Here is a 16321-nt window from a genome sequence, read left to right on the forward strand (position 1 = left end):
GCACCAACTCGGCGACCTTTGCAGCGCTGCCAAGTTGTGCCTTTATGGCCTTTTTCTGCCATTCCTGACGCAAGGAAAGAACTTTGGCAAAGGGAGAAGGCGCCGAGCGCCCTCAGAGCCCGCCCAGAGCGCCCGCCCTCAGCCCCGCCGCGCGCCCCGCGCTCTCGCGAGATCTCGGCCGCCCTCAGCGCCGGCGCGGCCGCGGTCCGACGGGATCTTTCGAGAATTGCCGGTACCGCGCTCCCCCCTCAGCGCCGCCGCCATGTCCGTGGTGGGCATCGACCTGGGCTTCCAGAGCTGCTACGTGGCTGTGGCCCGCGCCGGCGGCATCGAGACTGTCGCCAATGAGTACAGCGACCGCTGCACGCCGTGAGTGAGCTCGGGAGCCGCGCTGAGGCGGCGGCAAGGCGCCCGCGGGGCCCGGCGTGGCGGGGCCGGGGAGGGAGGGAAGTGGCGGGGCCGGGAGGAACGGAGGTATAAAGTGCTTGCAGAGATGCGGTAAAGCGCGGCAGACATGGAGGGGGCTTCGGGAAGCCCGCTCAGCTGTCTTTCGTAGAATCACAGACTCATAGGATGCTAAGGGGGTGGAAGGGACCTTAAAGCTCATCCAGTTCTACCCCTCTGCCTTGGGCAGGGACACCTTTCACCATCCCAGGTTGCTCCAGACCCCGTCCAGCCTGACCTCGAATACTTCCAGGGATGAGGCAGCCGCAGTTTTTGTGGGCAATCTGTGCCAGTGCCTCCTGACCCTCACAGGGAAGAATATCTACCCTACATCTAGTTTAAATTTCCCTTCTTTCAGTCTGAAGCCGTTCCCCCCTTGAGCTGTCAGTCCAGTTCCTGATGCAGAGTCCCTCTCCGGCTTCCTTGTAGCCCCTTGAGACGCTGCGAGACGCTCCGAGGTGTCCGCACAGCCTTCTCATTTCCAGGCTGAGCAGCCCCAGCTCTCCCAGCCTTTCGGTGCAGTACGGCCGGTTTGTCCCCCCCGAGGCGGGGCTCTGCCCTTGGGATTAGGAGGACGGGGGCTGTGAGTGTAGAGAAAAGCATCCCTGGCTGCTGGAAGTGCCAGACCTTAATTCCCTGTTTGTTCGTACGCCGTGTTCTGGTAGCACGGCTGTCATTCCCCTGCGGTCCCAGCACAGCAGGACCAGGGAGGGGAGGGCTGGGTTGAGCTGGGCTGGTGCCGGCTTTGGTGTGAGCCATGGTTTGTCCTGGGATCAGAGTTTGGAAATCTGCTCAGCAGCCTGCAGTGCCAGGACAAGGGGAATGGCTTCAAAACTGACAGAGAGGAGGTCTGGATTGGATATTGGGAAGTAATTCTTCCTTGTGAGGATGGGGAGGCTGTGGCACAGGATGCTCAGAGAAGCTGAGGCTGCCCCTGGCAGTGTCCAAGGCCAGGTTGCATGAAGCGTGGAACAACCAGAGAGTGGAAGGTGTCCCTGCCCATGGCAGGGGGACTGGATGAGCTTTAAGATCCCTCCCAGTCCATGATTCCATGATACAATGTGGTCAGTATGTTCTAGCCCTGCTTGTGTCATGATCCCTGCTGCCACATTTTCAACAGGAGTGTGCATTGCCTCCGTTTATTAAGAAACTTCCTAAGAAGGAAGGAGAGAACTGCTATAAAACTCTATGAATGAGTTGCAAAATGAAGGTGGTAAAAGAATTTGCATCAAGAATTGGCTATCACACGTGGAGAGGAACGGGGGGAAAGCTGTCCTAAAAGTGCTTCTGGAGCTTCCTCTCTGTTGCAGTGTGGCTTTATTTAAGCAGATCCTGAAGTGGCTGTCTCAGTGGGACAGCTGCACCATCTTCGATGTTTGGGCTGTTTTAGATCCCTCACATCACTTCAGGAAGCCCAGAGTGACCTTGCTTCTCATACATCACTGTTTGCTTGCTCCTGTCTCTAAGCAATGAATAAATGGAGAAGGAAATTTTGAATTCAGCATGTGTGCCCGAGTATCTGGAGATCTCTTAAGTGTTCTCAATAATGAGGAAATTTAAAGGTTAGATGTACTGGGAAAATATTGAATGTAGAGAGGATCAGAGCTGGATTCTAATAGCTGTAGGTATTTGGCCCTCAGGGAGTTGAAGTTCTGCTGATAAATATATCTGTATATTTGAGATGTGAGCGCAAATCTCCCTTGTTGAAGGAGAAGAGTGAAATAAAATATCTGACACAGTGCATCTCTCAGGAAATAATTCAGTTGTGGGAGCCTGAAGTGAAATTGGAAAAAATGAGCATAATGCAAATGAGAGGGTTTTAGCAGGGCTTAATCTCCAGGTACTGTTCGGAGGAAATGCAGAAAAGCGTTCTGCAAGCAGACCCTTCTATTAAAAGAACTTCTGCATGGTTTTTGAGTGACTTAGAATCAGAAGCCTGGTTCAAAAAGTCAGTGCTGAGCAGTTGTTACAGTGGGGAAGTCATGCAAGGTGTAGTGACAGGTTTCCTCAGGCACTGGCTCATGGTCAGGGTTAAACACTGTTTTGTATGTGTTATTGTAATAATTTGTATTATTAAAATAAACCCCTCTGAGTGCATTGGACTGAGTTCAGTGGCACAGATGACACTCCCACAGAATCTGCCTTCAGCTCTGGCACTTGGATTCTTCTGGAGTGCTGTAAAATTTGAACGTGTACATCCCAAAGCTGTGCAAACTGTGTTTATCTTTGGACGTGGAAAAGTAAAAGAGAGAAAGGTAGTGGAAACTGAGAGGAAAAAATGAGATAGTTTAATTATTTCTGTAGGGATGAAGGGCCTTGAGTTATATGAAATCATTGTGATTGATGTTCTGGAGCTGGTGCTGATGATCAGTGCAGGGGACATGAACTGTCAGGGGATGGGGGATCCTCCCAGGAAGTGGCAGTGGGTGAGAGGGTGTGGAGGTGCCTCCAGGTATGTGAAGCAGAGATTTTAACTTTCTGAAGTTGTTTCATTAGACCTCTGATGACCTTCACTGTGAATGTTTCTACTTAAAATGCACTGGTTAGTTTTTCAGCCCCCAGAAATTGTGTAATAGTGTAATTTGTATTTTATGAGTTTGCTGGTTCTTGTGAACTGATTTGGGGAATGAGGCTGGTCGAGAATTCTTCCTTCTCTCCCTCCTTCTTCCTAGCTTCACTCACCTCTCTGTTGGGTCCCTGCCAGGGCTCTCATCTAAATTTGTCCGTTTGCGTTCGTGAGGGGCTCTTGTTTTGTGAATTCAGCAGTGAAGTAGCTGGATTTTTTTTTTCCAAGAGAAGGGCACAATTCATGCCTTAATTCCTTTCAGGAGACCAGAGTAAATTAATAACCAGCTCCCTGCTCTGGGCTCATTAAGTTTTTACCTCCTGTTCCATTGGTGTGGGCCAGAGGGTCTGCAGAGCACAAACTTAGGTTGTTTTTTTTTTTTTTTAACTAATGTCATGAATAGTTACAACTGGAGATTTATTCATAAATGTTAATTCTGTTGCAGCAGATACTTTAGGGTAGGCCTTGTTGCATTTGTGACGTTGTCAATAAATTGGAAGAAGATACAAACCCAATGCATTTCTGTCACCCCAGCCTTCAGGTTGGTTTTGACAGTTTCTGCTTGGAACACCCAATTCCAAACTCAGGCTGAGCTGGAATGTTTTCTGTAGCTGCCCTGTGGCATCACCCTGCTGTAAAGCAGATTCTTAACCTGCTGCATGGAGAGCAGCTTAATTAGACTTAGCTGGCATTTTGTGTGAGCAGTAAAGATCTGCTTACCTAATGGCAGGGTTCCCCCCACCAAGTTTATCTCAGTGGTATGAACAACTTGGATTAGAGGCCTGAATTTTGTTTTGTTAGGGCTCCTACAGTTTGTTAAATATATAAATCAAGAGGCTTAATCAGCTGAGGAATTTCTTCTAAAAGGAGAATTTCTCTATTCAGAACTGCAGGCTGTCGCAAAGCAGGGGGGAGTAAAACATAATTTCTCTTTTTGTGCTCCATGTTCAGTGGGTACCCATGAAACTTTGAAAGGCCAATCTTTCTGTGCAAGTAGTTTCTTTCTACCCTTGAAGGGTTTGCCTTAACCTGGAAACCTTATTTAGCATCTGCTGCAGACGTGTAGGAATGATTTCCATAATATGTGATTTACCTCGTGTTTGTGTGCTGAACAGTCGAATGTTTCCCGTGTTATTAGCTACCAGCTTATCCCTGAGTGCACCATACACACGGGCAATTACTGAGGTAAGGCTCAGCCCAGTCAGTGCTTAGGTGGGAAGCTTGGAGGAGCATGGATGAGTCTGGGGTTAGTCTGTTCTGCAGGGAGGACTGTTGCTGTTTTAAATGCAGTTATAGTGCCTGTTTTTCCCAGAATCCACAGAATGTTCCATGCACAGATTGCAGCGAGTGACCAATGCTTTTAATGGACCAAATCATAGTAATTACAGTGGTCTTCCAGACAGTATCAGTATTTTTACCCAGAAGATGTGCAGCTGTAGAGTCACTGACTGAACTCACTCTTCCTTGCAGAGCCTGTATATCCTTTGGGCCCAAGAATCGCTCCATTGGTGCTGCAGCTAAGAGCCAGGTGAGTGTAGGGTTTGGGTAGAACAACTTCCGAGCAGCAGTGTGGGGTTTGTCACTGCACATAACAGATGTCCCTGAGCTGCTGCCCTGCTGCCTCCCTAACCAGTGAACAGCTGAGCTGCTCTCAGTTGTTCACCATCGGCTGTGGCTTTGTCATCTGGCAGAGAAATCTCAGGGTTCATCCTTGCACATAATGAAGTGTACAAAATAAAGCTGTGCCTCTTAAGAAATTCTCGTAACTACTAATTCTTTTTTTCTAGTTGCGAACCTAAATTCGCAAGTGGTGCTTCACCCTGCCCTAGTTTGTTTCAGTCCCTGTGCTTTATGATGGCTTTTAATTATGTGACTCTGTTCTATAGAATTCCATTAAGTGCATGATTTTGGCAGAAAGGAGGCATATTTGAGTGTAAATAGGTAGAGCTTTCTTGACCCTTTGTGGCTGTATTGCAACCTAAATATCTCTCTTGGGTGTTCTTGCCCATAGTCTGAGTTTCTGTTGCTGTAGGCAGGTAAATGTAATTTAAGGAAGAAGTTAAGGTGATTTGTCCTCCTTGTGGTATTTGGGTCTTGCTATATCAGATTTTATGTTGCTGTGTAAGTAACCCCTATAAAAGATGATTTTTTTTCAAGTCTTCTACAGTAACTAGTCAAACAGTTGTTTTTTCTTAGCCTAAAAAGCCTAGAGATGTGTGAAGATTTTTTTACCTAAAATACAAAAATCCCTGGACACAGCCATGTCAGCTGCTGTCAAGAGCAGCACAACTGTACTAGAACCAAACACAGCTGTTTTTTTCTGGATTTGAGTCTGCTTAGTTTAACAAAATCCATTGGTGCAGAGCCCTGTAGAGATGAGTATGTCCTGCACAGACTAAACTTAGAGAACATCCAGGCCAAGTAACTTAGGAAGTAGACACCTGCCTGAGCCCAGATCCCAGGTAATGCTTTGTGGTACAGTGCCTGTCTGCTCTCTCAGTGCCTGTGGTTTTCAGTGCGTGCCTCACTCTGGTGTCAGTGGCAGAATTCCCTTCACTTGTACTATGTGAAGCCAGCTGGGATGGGCTTTCACTTCTCTGTGCTGATCTCTGCTGGTAATGAAAGTCAGTCTGCCTTTTGTCAGTTAAATCAAGGTGACAGCATCATTTATGGGACCTCCTGACCTCCTAAAGCTTCATGAGCAGGTCCTTGTGAGAGGTCTTTTGTGAGAATATCTGTGTGCTGAGTGTCATGTGCATGTGATCAACTTGAGCTGGAGTTTACATCCATGTGCTTGTTATGTTTGGGCTATCACTGATTGTAGAAAGGTAGGGGGTAGGGAACAGGTAAGTGGGAAGGAGATTTTACTAACAGTTCTAAAGCGTTTCCTACATGTGCACTATGAAATTTGAGTGTGGTTGTAATCAATATTTTATAGACTTGGCTCAGTTTTTAGTGTACATTTTATTTTCCATCTCAAATTGCTGTAGGTTCCCTGAGCAACCAGAGGGAAGTTGCCTCCCAGCACCTGCCCAGATGCTGTTAAGATACAAATGACAAAAATACTCTGGTGGGAGAAGCATGAGAACAAAACTCTGTCTTCTGTTTGAAATTCAGATGTTCCCCTGCCACGTTGTATTAAAGATTTCTTTTCCTCTAGGTTATTTCAAATGCAAAGAATACAGTACAAAGTTTTAAAAGATTTCATGGTCGTGCATTCTCAGATCCCTTTGTTCAAGCTGAAAAAGCAAGCCTTGCCTATGAACTTGTCCAGCTGCCAACAGGCTCAACTGGCATCAGGGTAAGTCTGGCATGTTTGAGGAGCCAGAGGAGGAAACTGATAAAGTTTCCTTTTATTTCTCTGTTTTGAATCTGCTCACTGTGGTTTGTGTTCTCTTTTGAATGGAAAGCCTTAATAGGGAAGGGAATAAAAGGCTGATAATAGGGATGGTGCATGGGTTCCATTGCTGTGTAATGAGTGTGCACAATTTTTATTTGAAGGCCATGTATATGGAAGAAGAAAGAAACTTTACAATTGAGCAGGTGACAGGAATGCTTCTGACCAAATTAAAGGAGACTGCTGAGAATGCGCTTAAGAAGCCTGTGGTTGACTGTGTTGTTTCTGTAAGTATGGAATCTAACAAAACACACAGAACTTAAATGAACTGAAATGGCTGCAGCATTAAATTAAATCTGATTAAATTGGCGAGTAAATGTGAATGTCCAGGTATCTTTCTTTCTGTTTAAACTGAATCTTACACCTCTTAGAAACTAGACTTTTATCATTAATGGTCTTAAAATGCTGCTAATTAGCAACATAAATAGTATTTGATTCCTATTTTCTGATTATGTGCTCCAGAAATAAGTGGCTTATGATATGGAATAGAAAAAGGAACTTTGTCTTTATGTGATTTGTTTTTTTTTTTGCTGTTCTTCTATTGCAACTGAAATGAGCACTGCATTTGAAGGAGGCCTGTGCTCCACGAGCTCACTGTCCTATCCACCCTTGTAACTGTTTCGTGAAGGTGGCTCCTGGAAATGTTAATATTGGCTCTCTGACCTCCTTGCAGGTTCCTTGTTTCTACACAGATGCAGAAAGGAGATCTGTGATGGATGCTACCCAGATAGCTGGTCTCAACTGTCTGAGACTAATCAATGAAACAACTGCAGGTAATTCCTTCCTGTCCCTCACTCAGTGTTGCAGTTTTACTACATGAAAAGGCTTTTATTCTGCCAGTGAGCCTTGCTTTCTGGAATTACAGCTGGTTTTATACACTTGGAATAGATGAGTTGATCAGAAAGTTTCTTAAATTTGGGTCTGTTTTCTCATTGCTTTACAAAGACATAACAGTATTTGGTGAATATCTGTTTTAATGCAGCTGAGGGAGGTGTGGTACTGTTTTATGTTCTTCCATGTTTCTTTAGCATTGAGAATTCTGTTTATTCAGTGTCTGTAGCTTGAGGAGCACAATGCAATGCTAATGTTGATTCCTGATTACCACTTATTTCTTGATAATTACAAACCTCTATGTCCTAACTTTACTTTTATTTCTGTAGTTGCACTTGCATATGGGATCTATAAGCCAGACCTGCCTACCTTGGAAGAAAAGCCACGGAACGTTGTTTTTGTGGACATGGGGCATTCTGCATATCAAGTTTCTGTTTGTGCATTCAACAAAGGCAAACTGAAAGTAAACAAGCTGTTATACATCCATTTTGATTATCTGTAGAACATTCATCAGCACACCCATGGACTGTGGCAGGCAAGCCTGTCTGGCTTCACACAGCTCAATTCTTGTTCTTAAAATTGCACTTTGTCTGGAGCAAAAAGTAGGGCAGGGAACTAGAGAGCTTTTGAGAAGTGTGTGGAGGAAGCAAACATGCCTTAATCAGTAGACTCTGGCAAAGAATAAAAAACCTGGATTAAATGCTTTATTCAGAAATTATCATATCTGACTGTGCTGCTTTCAGAAAAATACTCCAGTTCAGTCATGAGATCTGGTGTTGAAGCAGGAATTCCTGCAGTGGTGGGACAGACATTGTTTCTGAACCCTCACTGTGGTGCTCATGTACAATGAAGAAACATTCCTGATTGCTTTAAGCTGCCAGTGGAAGCTCAGCAGATGACAGTGTATTTGTGAGTGTACACTGCCAAAGCATTGCTGTTTTGCAGCAAACATTAACATTTCTTACTGGCATTTTATTATTATTGTTAATTATTACAATTTGGACTTCACAGTTAGAATACCTTTCTCATGATTGGCTGGAGAAACAGATGCAGAATTTAAAGCATGAGGTAGTGAAATGCAAAGAAATGGTCTGACAACATTAGTTTTCTCATAGTTTTATTTATGTGAGTAAATGTAACCTTTGTGTTTCTCTTGGATTTGTTTTTTAAACTTGGATGCCATGGCAGTGTGGAAAGGATGCTTTGGGGTCCAGAGTGCAGGGCTGTTAGCCAGTGTAGAGGCCAAAGTCATCTGAAGGGGTATTGAGGGTAATGGTTTCTGTTCCTAAAAAATAAATTCCTGGTGTGTTTACAGAGCAGAATGAGCTGAGGTGGGTGGGCTACAGGTGTTCTTTGCAGATAATTCCTTCATCAAAAAGGAACACCTGTTTTAAGAGTTAATATCATTTATTTTCTTCCTGGTTTATTTTTAGCTTTGGGAAAGCATGTTCCACCCTTAGGAGGCATCAAATATTAAACTGGGATATGACTCAAACTGACAGTGGCTAAGCAGAATTTGGAACAGAGATCTGCTCCCAGCACAAGCTATGGAACAGATTGTGTTGCTAAGTCCTGCCCAATCTCCCTAAATTCCTTTTAAAGCAGTTGTCACCTCATTCCAGGAAGGCCGATTTCTTTGACTTAGAGTTGAACTATATCTGAAACAAAGCACTGCTTTGATGTGAACTACTGATTGCTTTGATTGGGTAATGGCACATTGTACTGAAGGGTTCCCTTTCTTTAAGGTTCTTGCTACAGCGTTTGATACAACCCTTGGAGGCAGGAAGTTTGATGAGGTGTTGGTGGAATACTTTTGTGAGGAGTTTGGGAAGAAATACAAACTGGACATCAAGTCCAAGATCCGAGCACTGCTGAGGCTGTACCAGGAGTGTGAGAGGCTGAAGAAGCTGATGAGTGCCAATGCCTCTGACCTGCCCATGAACATAGAGTGCTTCATGAATGATATAGATGTGTCTGGAACCATGAACAGGTAACCGTGGCTGTTCTGCAAGGGGAAACTTCAGAGTGCCCTTCAGGCAGTTATAAACTTGGTATGAAGTGTCAGCTCTTAGGGCTGAAGGGAGGTGAGAAATCAAAGAACAGCATGTGCAGGAATGCTGCTGGAAATGAAAGTGTTTAGAGCCTGGTCAATGGCCTTGAGTTAGGAGGGAGGGCTGGGAATGTTGAAAGGATGCCAGGTTTTTTCTGGGAGAGCATACTAAAGTATAAAGCTAGGGGTGGGGGAGAGAAGACCCTGCAGTACACAGTGAAAGTGGCATTCCTTCAGTTTGGCCATTCTGTTTGCAATGTTGCTTACGGTGTGCTGGAGCTTTGTTTATGGATTCTTCCAACAGAAGCAAATTTTTAGAGATGTGTGAAGGACTCCTGGCAAGAGTGGAGCCACCCCTTCGCAGCGTGCTGGAGCAAGCCAGTAAGTGAGCGTGTGTGGGGGGCTGCACTGCATGCAGACAGGAGCCAGCTAGAGTGCAGGCTGCCTTTGCGTGTTGGACACAAGAGTTTACCACAAACAACAGTTTCTTGCTTAGGAGTTACAAGGTTAAAAAACTTTCTCACTCAAGCTAAGAGCTGAAATTTTTCCTGCTTAGAAACATAGCCTAAAGTTGGTCTAATAAAATTTCTGGTTTATGATGTCGGTGTATTAATGTGAAAGAGAAATATTTCATCTATTGTCTGACTCCTTTCTAGGGTTGAAGAAGGAGGATATTTATGCAGTAGAGATAGTTGGTGGTACCACAAGAATCCCTGCTGTCAAAGATAAGATCAGTAAATTTTTTGGCAAAGAAGTCAGTACGACCCTGAATGCAGATGAGGCTGTGGCACGAGGCTGTGCACTGCAGGTAAAAAGTGCTGTTTGCTCTTGCGAGAATATTAAGCAGCATCAATAGCTACTTGCTGAATGAAGTGCTTGTTCACCTTAAGTCTGAACATTTGTAATATGGCTTTTGTGCTCTTGCAGTGTGCAATTTTGTCCCCGGCTTTCAAAGTGAGAGAGTTTTCTATCACCGATTTGATACCCTACCCCATCTCTTTGCGATGGAATTCACCAGCAGGGGAAGACCTGAGGTAAAACCAGTACAATCTTCTTGCATGTTACAGCTTAAAATTACTGGTGATGGTTAGAGTAAATAACAAATGTCAGTAAATACCCTTAGAACAGGGTATTTCCTGGGTTAAGTGCCCATTTAACACTTCCAATTTTGATACTTTTGAAGATAATGATGGCAGAAAACAAAACCAGGATTGAGTGGCAGTTTGGCACTTCCAGCGAGGCTGTTACTTAACCTGAAAGATCAGGACAGTCTTGTCACTTCTTAAGGAAGCTTTTTCCCTAAGAGTATCTAGAAATGTTTTTTTACCTTACCAGCTTAACCCAGGCTGTGTTTTCTCTTGCAGTGACTGTGAGGTCTTCCCCAAGAACCACCCTGCTCCCTTTTCCAAGGTCCTCACTTTCTACAGGAAGGAGCCCTTCACTTTGGAGGCCTACTACAGTTCCCCCAAGGAGCTGCCTTACCCAGACCCTGCTATAGGTTAGCACCATTTTGTACCTTTAATTAAGAATCTTTTCTGTGTTTCAAGCCTTTTATGTCTAATTATGTTGTCTGGACATGCAGCCTACTGCAAATGCTCTCGGACAACATTTCAAACGAATTTTCAGTAAAATAGGTGGAGTAGCATGAAGTTTATGGGCAACAAGAGCATCCTAATACTGGAGCAAATGTGGAAGAGCCATACTGAGAGTTGTGCAGGCCTTTGCTTTGACAGAAGTAACACCAAGTTTGACATAAAGAATTCCCAGTAGCTGTGCCCCAGCATTGCTGAGTAAAAAATCTGGGTTGTCCAACTTGAGTAGGTTTTAACATTCCCTGAGCACATTGCAGTGAGCTGTGTCAGCAGCAGCTGGGGTTTGCTTTGCATTCAGAACTGAGGTTAATCAAAAGTATTTGGTTTTTTTCTCTCTTTTTAGCTCACTTCCTGGTTCAGAAGGTCACTCCTCAAACAGATGGATCTAGTTCCAAAGTGAAAGTCAAAGTCAGAATAAATATCCATGGCATCTTCAGTGTTTCAAGTGCATCTCTGGTGGAGGTTCATAAATCTGATGAGAATGAGGAGCCAATGGAGACGGATCAGCACGCAAAGGAGGAAGAGGTAACAGACTCACTGCTCCCAGCTGCTCAGAATCCCCATGAAGCACAGCTGGCCAGAGGCTCAGGCTTGTGTAAGGATTTACTAGACACGCCCACAACTGAAATATGAGGCTGAGTACTCATTGTAGTATGTTACACCAGTGATAGGTCTCTTGAAACCAGGACTTGAGGTGTAGATCAAATTCTTACTGATGGAGCCGTGGATTGCTGGAGCAAAGACTGGGAGCTCATAATTCATTCCTGCTGTTTTCATTCTGTTTGCTTTGCCTAAAGAGCATTAGAGGTGTTAAGGGATCAGCCTAGGAACTGAAGCAATGATCTGCATTTGTTTAATGTATGAAATTGGATCTCTCTGAATTTCAGAAGATGCAAGTAGACGAGGATCAACAAAAGGCTGAAGAGCAACAGCAAACCCAGCCTGAAAATAAGGCAGAGTCCGAAGAAATGGAGGTAAGAAGAGCATTTGAGACTTTATTTTCATGAGATTTGTGAGAATATGAGGAGTGTGAGCACATCTGCTGCCTTTGTCATAGTTCTGGAAGCTGAACTTTTATTTCAGTGCACTGGTGGTCTATTGTGATTAGAGCTTTAGAAAGGACACAAATGGCACTGATAACTGCAGACCTGTCAGGTGACCTGGTACTGATAAAATGGGGGAACTCTCCTGTTCAGGGAAGAAATAATCATCTGGTTTTCAATAACTTGAATACTAGAACAGGCTTCTGCCATGAGCACCATCCCCTATGAATGTAGAGTGCCCAGAAAAGATCAGTTGATTAATTGTGTGCATTAATTGTCTCAGGCCTCAGCAGCTGAGGTGTCAGAATGGCAGGGAGTGCTTGGTTCTCTTGTTGAGGTGCTAACTCAGTTTTTCTGATGTAAATCTTGACTGGTCCCCTTCAATTGAGTGGTGATGCTGTTTTTACTGTGAATGTAATTCTATTTTAATACAGACTTGTCAGGCTGACTCAAAGGACAAAAAAGTGGATCAGCCACCTCAGGCCAAGAAGGCCAAAGTGAAGACGACCACAGTGGACCTTCCCATTGAGAACCAGCTGGTGTGGCAGATAGGGAAGGACATGCTCAACTTGTTCATTGAGAACGAGGTAAACTCTTCCTGCCCAAGCTAAAAATGTCACCTGTTGGTCTCTAGAAATGCTGTTTTTCATTAAACATGGTTAAGGAAGGTCAAGGAAAGGATTAAAAGGAATAAAACAGGCAGTTAGAAGTCTGAGGTGAGCAACAGCGCCCCATGGAGGCAGAATATATTCATTGCTCCTGGTCCAGGGAGCTGTCACTCTCAAGGAGCTGTTCTGCAGAAAACCTGCACTATCACCTACAGGTACAAGGTGGAGGTTCCTCAGCTGGAGGAGGATTGTCCTGTGCTGTGCTGGACATCACACCAAAACTGAAATCAGCTTCCAGTTATGTGCTGTGTTCTGTAAATCACAGTTTGTCAAAATCTTGATCTGGTTTGAGCCTTTGCTAACAAAGTGTCCTGGAAATAAATGTTAAATAATGAGCTTTTTAGCCAATTAATTTGACACTTTGTTCACAGGGTAAGATGATAATGCAGGATAAGCTGGAGAAGGAGAGGAATGATGCCAAGAATGCAGTGGAGGAGTACGTGTATGAAATGAGAGACAAACTCTGCGGTGTTTATGAGAAATTCGTCAGTGAGGATGTGAGTATTGCTGCTTGACTGTCCTGATACATTGTGGTACAACCAGCAGCTGGATTTAGTAACTCTTGACCTGTATCACATACTATATTTTTATAAGTTACATATTCAAACTTTAAATTTGAAGAAATAATTGTAACCTTTCTGGCTCTGATGATAATCTACAAAATGAGGGCACTTGTATCTGAACTGGTTGCCTAAAAATCTCTTGGCATTATTAGTCAGCTTTCCCTGTTGTACTGAAGGGGCTTGGTATGTAATGAATTTAACTCTGCTTCTAGGGATGAATCTTTGAGCACCTGACTGCATCTCCATTGACTGCAATGGAGCTTTGCCAACCAGGTGTCTGCAGAGCCCAAACTGGGACATGCCAGGTGACATTTGTGGCACCTTTGCTAAAGAAAAGTTTCCCTCTGTTCTCAGGCTTGCTCATGTAGTGACAATGCAAACATGCAGGGGACAACAAAGCCTTCGATGTGACAGTATTTGATCTGAAATGTGGCTGTCACACATGGTTCTTCCTTGAGCCTGGAATCCATCACAAAGCTCTACAGAAGAATATTTTATTTCTTACTTTTCACTAAAATAGCATAAAGAGTTCCAGGCAGAGTTCTTTATATTCTAAAAATACAACCCTTCCAGAAAGGTTCCAGGTACCATTTAATGCCATTTGTCACCTAATGAATGATGCCACCTGCTTGTTTTCTGTGCATTGCTGCAGGATCGCAATAGCTTCACTCTGAAGCTAGAAGATACAGAAAATTGGCTTTATGAAGATGGTGAAGACCAGCCCAAACAAATATATATTGATAAATTGGCAGAACTGAAGGTGAGTGGTTTTTACATTCCCATGGGAATTTACCAAAGCTGGAGAACTTTGTTCCAGCGAGGAGCTGTCTGGGGTCTGCTGATTCTGAGGTAACAACAGCTTGCTTTGGAGTGTGTGTGGGGAGTAGGTCTCCAACAGACCTGTAACAACAGGGCTGAGGGAGGCTCAGTCTTTAAGTTTAGGGAAGAGTCAGAGTTCCGAGGAGTTCAGGAAAGTTGATGTTTCCTGTCAAACCTTGAGGATCCCTCAGTGATGCTCTATGAGTTTTGATACCTGTTGTGCTTTGTTTCAGACTCTGGGTCAGCCTATTCAGGCAAGATTCCAAGAATCAGAAGAAAGACCAAAAGCATTTGACGACTTGGGGAAGCAAATCCAACAGTACATGAAAGCTGTTCATGCATTCAAAGCAAAGGTATTTTCGTACTTAATTTCTGAAAAATGCAAGCAAATGGTACAAATATTTTCTGAATTTTGGGTGACCTGCATCAGACAAAAATCTGGTGCAACCTCCCAGTGAGCTTAGGAGTTCTTGATGTTTAATAGATTTTTGGAAGTGGATTTTGGGCCTTGCACATCTCAGTCCCTTTTTAATCAGGTGTTGATTTCCTCATGGAGGCAAAATGCCAGCAGCAGCAGATCTTCAGTCTCTGGTTACTGAGCTGTGGGTCGTCAGTTCTGTTGATTTGTTAACCACAGCAGCTCTTGGCTAAATGGTCTTTTAGTATTCTGAAGCTAAGTTTTGAGGAAATCGGGATGCAGTTTGTGCTCAAACACTGGCACAGCTGCTCCTGTTTGGGTGTTGCAGGATGAACTGTATGAGCATCTCGATGAAGCAGACGTGGCAAAGGTGGAGAAGAGCACCAATGAAGCCATGGAGTGGATGAACAACAACCTCAACCTTCAGAACAAGAGGAGTCTTACTTTGGACCCAGTTATAAAAGCAAAAGAAATACAGTCTAAAGCAAAAGTAAGTTTTTCTCCATAACTCACAGTATTTCCGTGAGTTTCTGTGTTTATTACTCTATCAGAAAACTCTGAGGTGAGAAATCGCAGAAGTACCAGGGAACATCAGCCCTCAACTGGAGCATTCCCAGCGGTTTCAGAAGTTAAACTGTGGGAGATAAAACCATTTCTAAGGATGTGTTATTTCCGTGTTCTCTAGGAATTGGCAAGTATTTGCAATCCCATAGTGAACAAACCCAAACCCAAGGTGGAGCTGCCGAAGGAGGAGCAGAAGCCGACGGAACCCAACGGACCATTGGACGGGCAGGGGGACGCCGGGAGCGGGACCCAGCCCCCCGAGGAGGGCTCTGCCCCCACAGCCACCGACAAGAAGCTTCCAGAAATGGACATTGACTGAATTTCAGCACTTGTTTATATTATTGCAAACTACAATAAAGCTTTAAGTTGTCAACTTTGTACGTTCTGAATACAAACTGAAGCAAGTGAATCCCACAGCACTCTTGGTAACTCTTGGAGAGGTTTGGGCAGGGCAGCAGGTCAGAACACGGAGGTGGCGAAGGACTCGCTCAGCTCAGCAGTGTTTGCCTTTATTGATTGTATTTAGAAGTTTTGGTAGTCTAACTAGACCTCTAGGAACAGCCATAAGCTGCTTCTCCATTTTTAATGTCCAGGCTGAGTCAATTCTCCCTTGAAGGAGGGAGACAGCAACATCTGAAGTCTGATGTGCACTCTGCTCTTCCCTTTCCCTGTGGATTGCAGCACTGGCACTACAGGGAGGGCAGGGGAGAGCCAAGGCAGAGTCTTCCATCACTCTTGGTTTATGTGAATGCCTGCTCTGGACTCACTCTGATTTGCACTGGAACAGTTGATGGTTACAGGAGGTTTGCAGAGCAGGGGGTGGCTCATCAGCACCTTTATTTCTTAGCCCAGACTGCAGATCAGACTCAGAATATGCTCCTGGACAGGGGAGTAGGTTTCTCACAAACTCCCCAGCTAATTAGGCCCTGTAAACTCCTTGTCTTTAGTTAAATTAGCTGCTTGTAGAAAGAGTGAATACTTGTATTTCAGCTGCCTATGCTGATAGTTGATTCTGACTTGTTCCTAACTTTTTCTGGCAGGGGTATGCTTGCTTCCACGAGGCCTTCATTTGGAATGCTTGGTTTTTTTGTTTTGGTTTCTTTTTTCCAGGAAAACCAAGAACTGACAGATATGTTGTTTTGTTTTGTTTTGTTTTTTTCTATGAGCTTTATACAATGAATTGCTTCTAGTACTGATTGTCATTAAACTTGCAAAAATTAATTTGTATGTGTTAAAATCCAAAGCTGAAAAAACACCCATTCAGTTATTGCAAGAAATAAATGCACTGGATTCTACTGGATCACCTGCCGCAGCTGTTGATTGCAATGCAGAGAGGCCGGGCTGGAGGGAAGGGCTGTGTCCCTGG

The 16321-nt window shown here is 44.3% G+C and overlaps 1 protein-coding gene across 1 annotated transcript; it reads left to right on the forward strand.

Annotated features, from left to right (window-relative positions):
- The first annotated feature begins 197 nt into the window (after positions 1-197).
- HSPA4 (heat shock protein family A (Hsp70) member 4) lies at positions 198-16260 on the forward strand. Its single transcript, XM_084215888.1, has 19 exons — positions 198-369; positions 4481-4538; positions 6171-6311; positions 6512-6634; positions 7081-7180; positions 7568-7701; positions 8984-9228; positions 9593-9669; positions 9945-10096; positions 10216-10322; positions 10653-10786; positions 11224-11405; positions 11768-11854; positions 12358-12510; positions 12963-13088; positions 13807-13914; positions 14207-14326; positions 14720-14881; positions 15077-16260. Exons 1-19 carry the CDS (start codon positions 263-265, stop codon positions 15272-15274), a joined length of 2514 nt encoding a protein of 837 aa, XP_084072014.1. The 5' UTR covers positions 198-262; the 3' UTR covers positions 15275-16260.
- Positions 16261-16321: the final 61 nt, after the last annotated feature.

This window comes from Fringilla coelebs (genome assembly GCF_963513975.1).
Source record: "Fringilla coelebs genome assembly, chromosome: 15".
Classification (NCBI taxonomy): domain Eukaryota; kingdom Metazoa; phylum Chordata; class Aves; order Passeriformes; family Fringillidae; genus Fringilla; species Fringilla coelebs.

Bases quoted from the DNA above. Each gene is read 5' to 3' on its own strand.
- HSPA4 (XM_084215888.1), top strand. From the start codon at position 263: ATGTCCGTGGTGGGCATCGACCTGGGCTTCCAGAGCTGCTACGTGGCT. The intron at 370-4,480 runs GTGAGTGAGCTC...TCTTCCTTGCAG, and splicing joins TACAGCGACCGCTGCACGCC to AGCCTGTATATCCTTTGGGC. The intron at 6,312-6,511 runs GTAAGTCTGGCA...TTTTATTTGAAG, and splicing joins CAGGCTCAACTGGCATCAGG to GCCATGTATATGGAAGAAGA.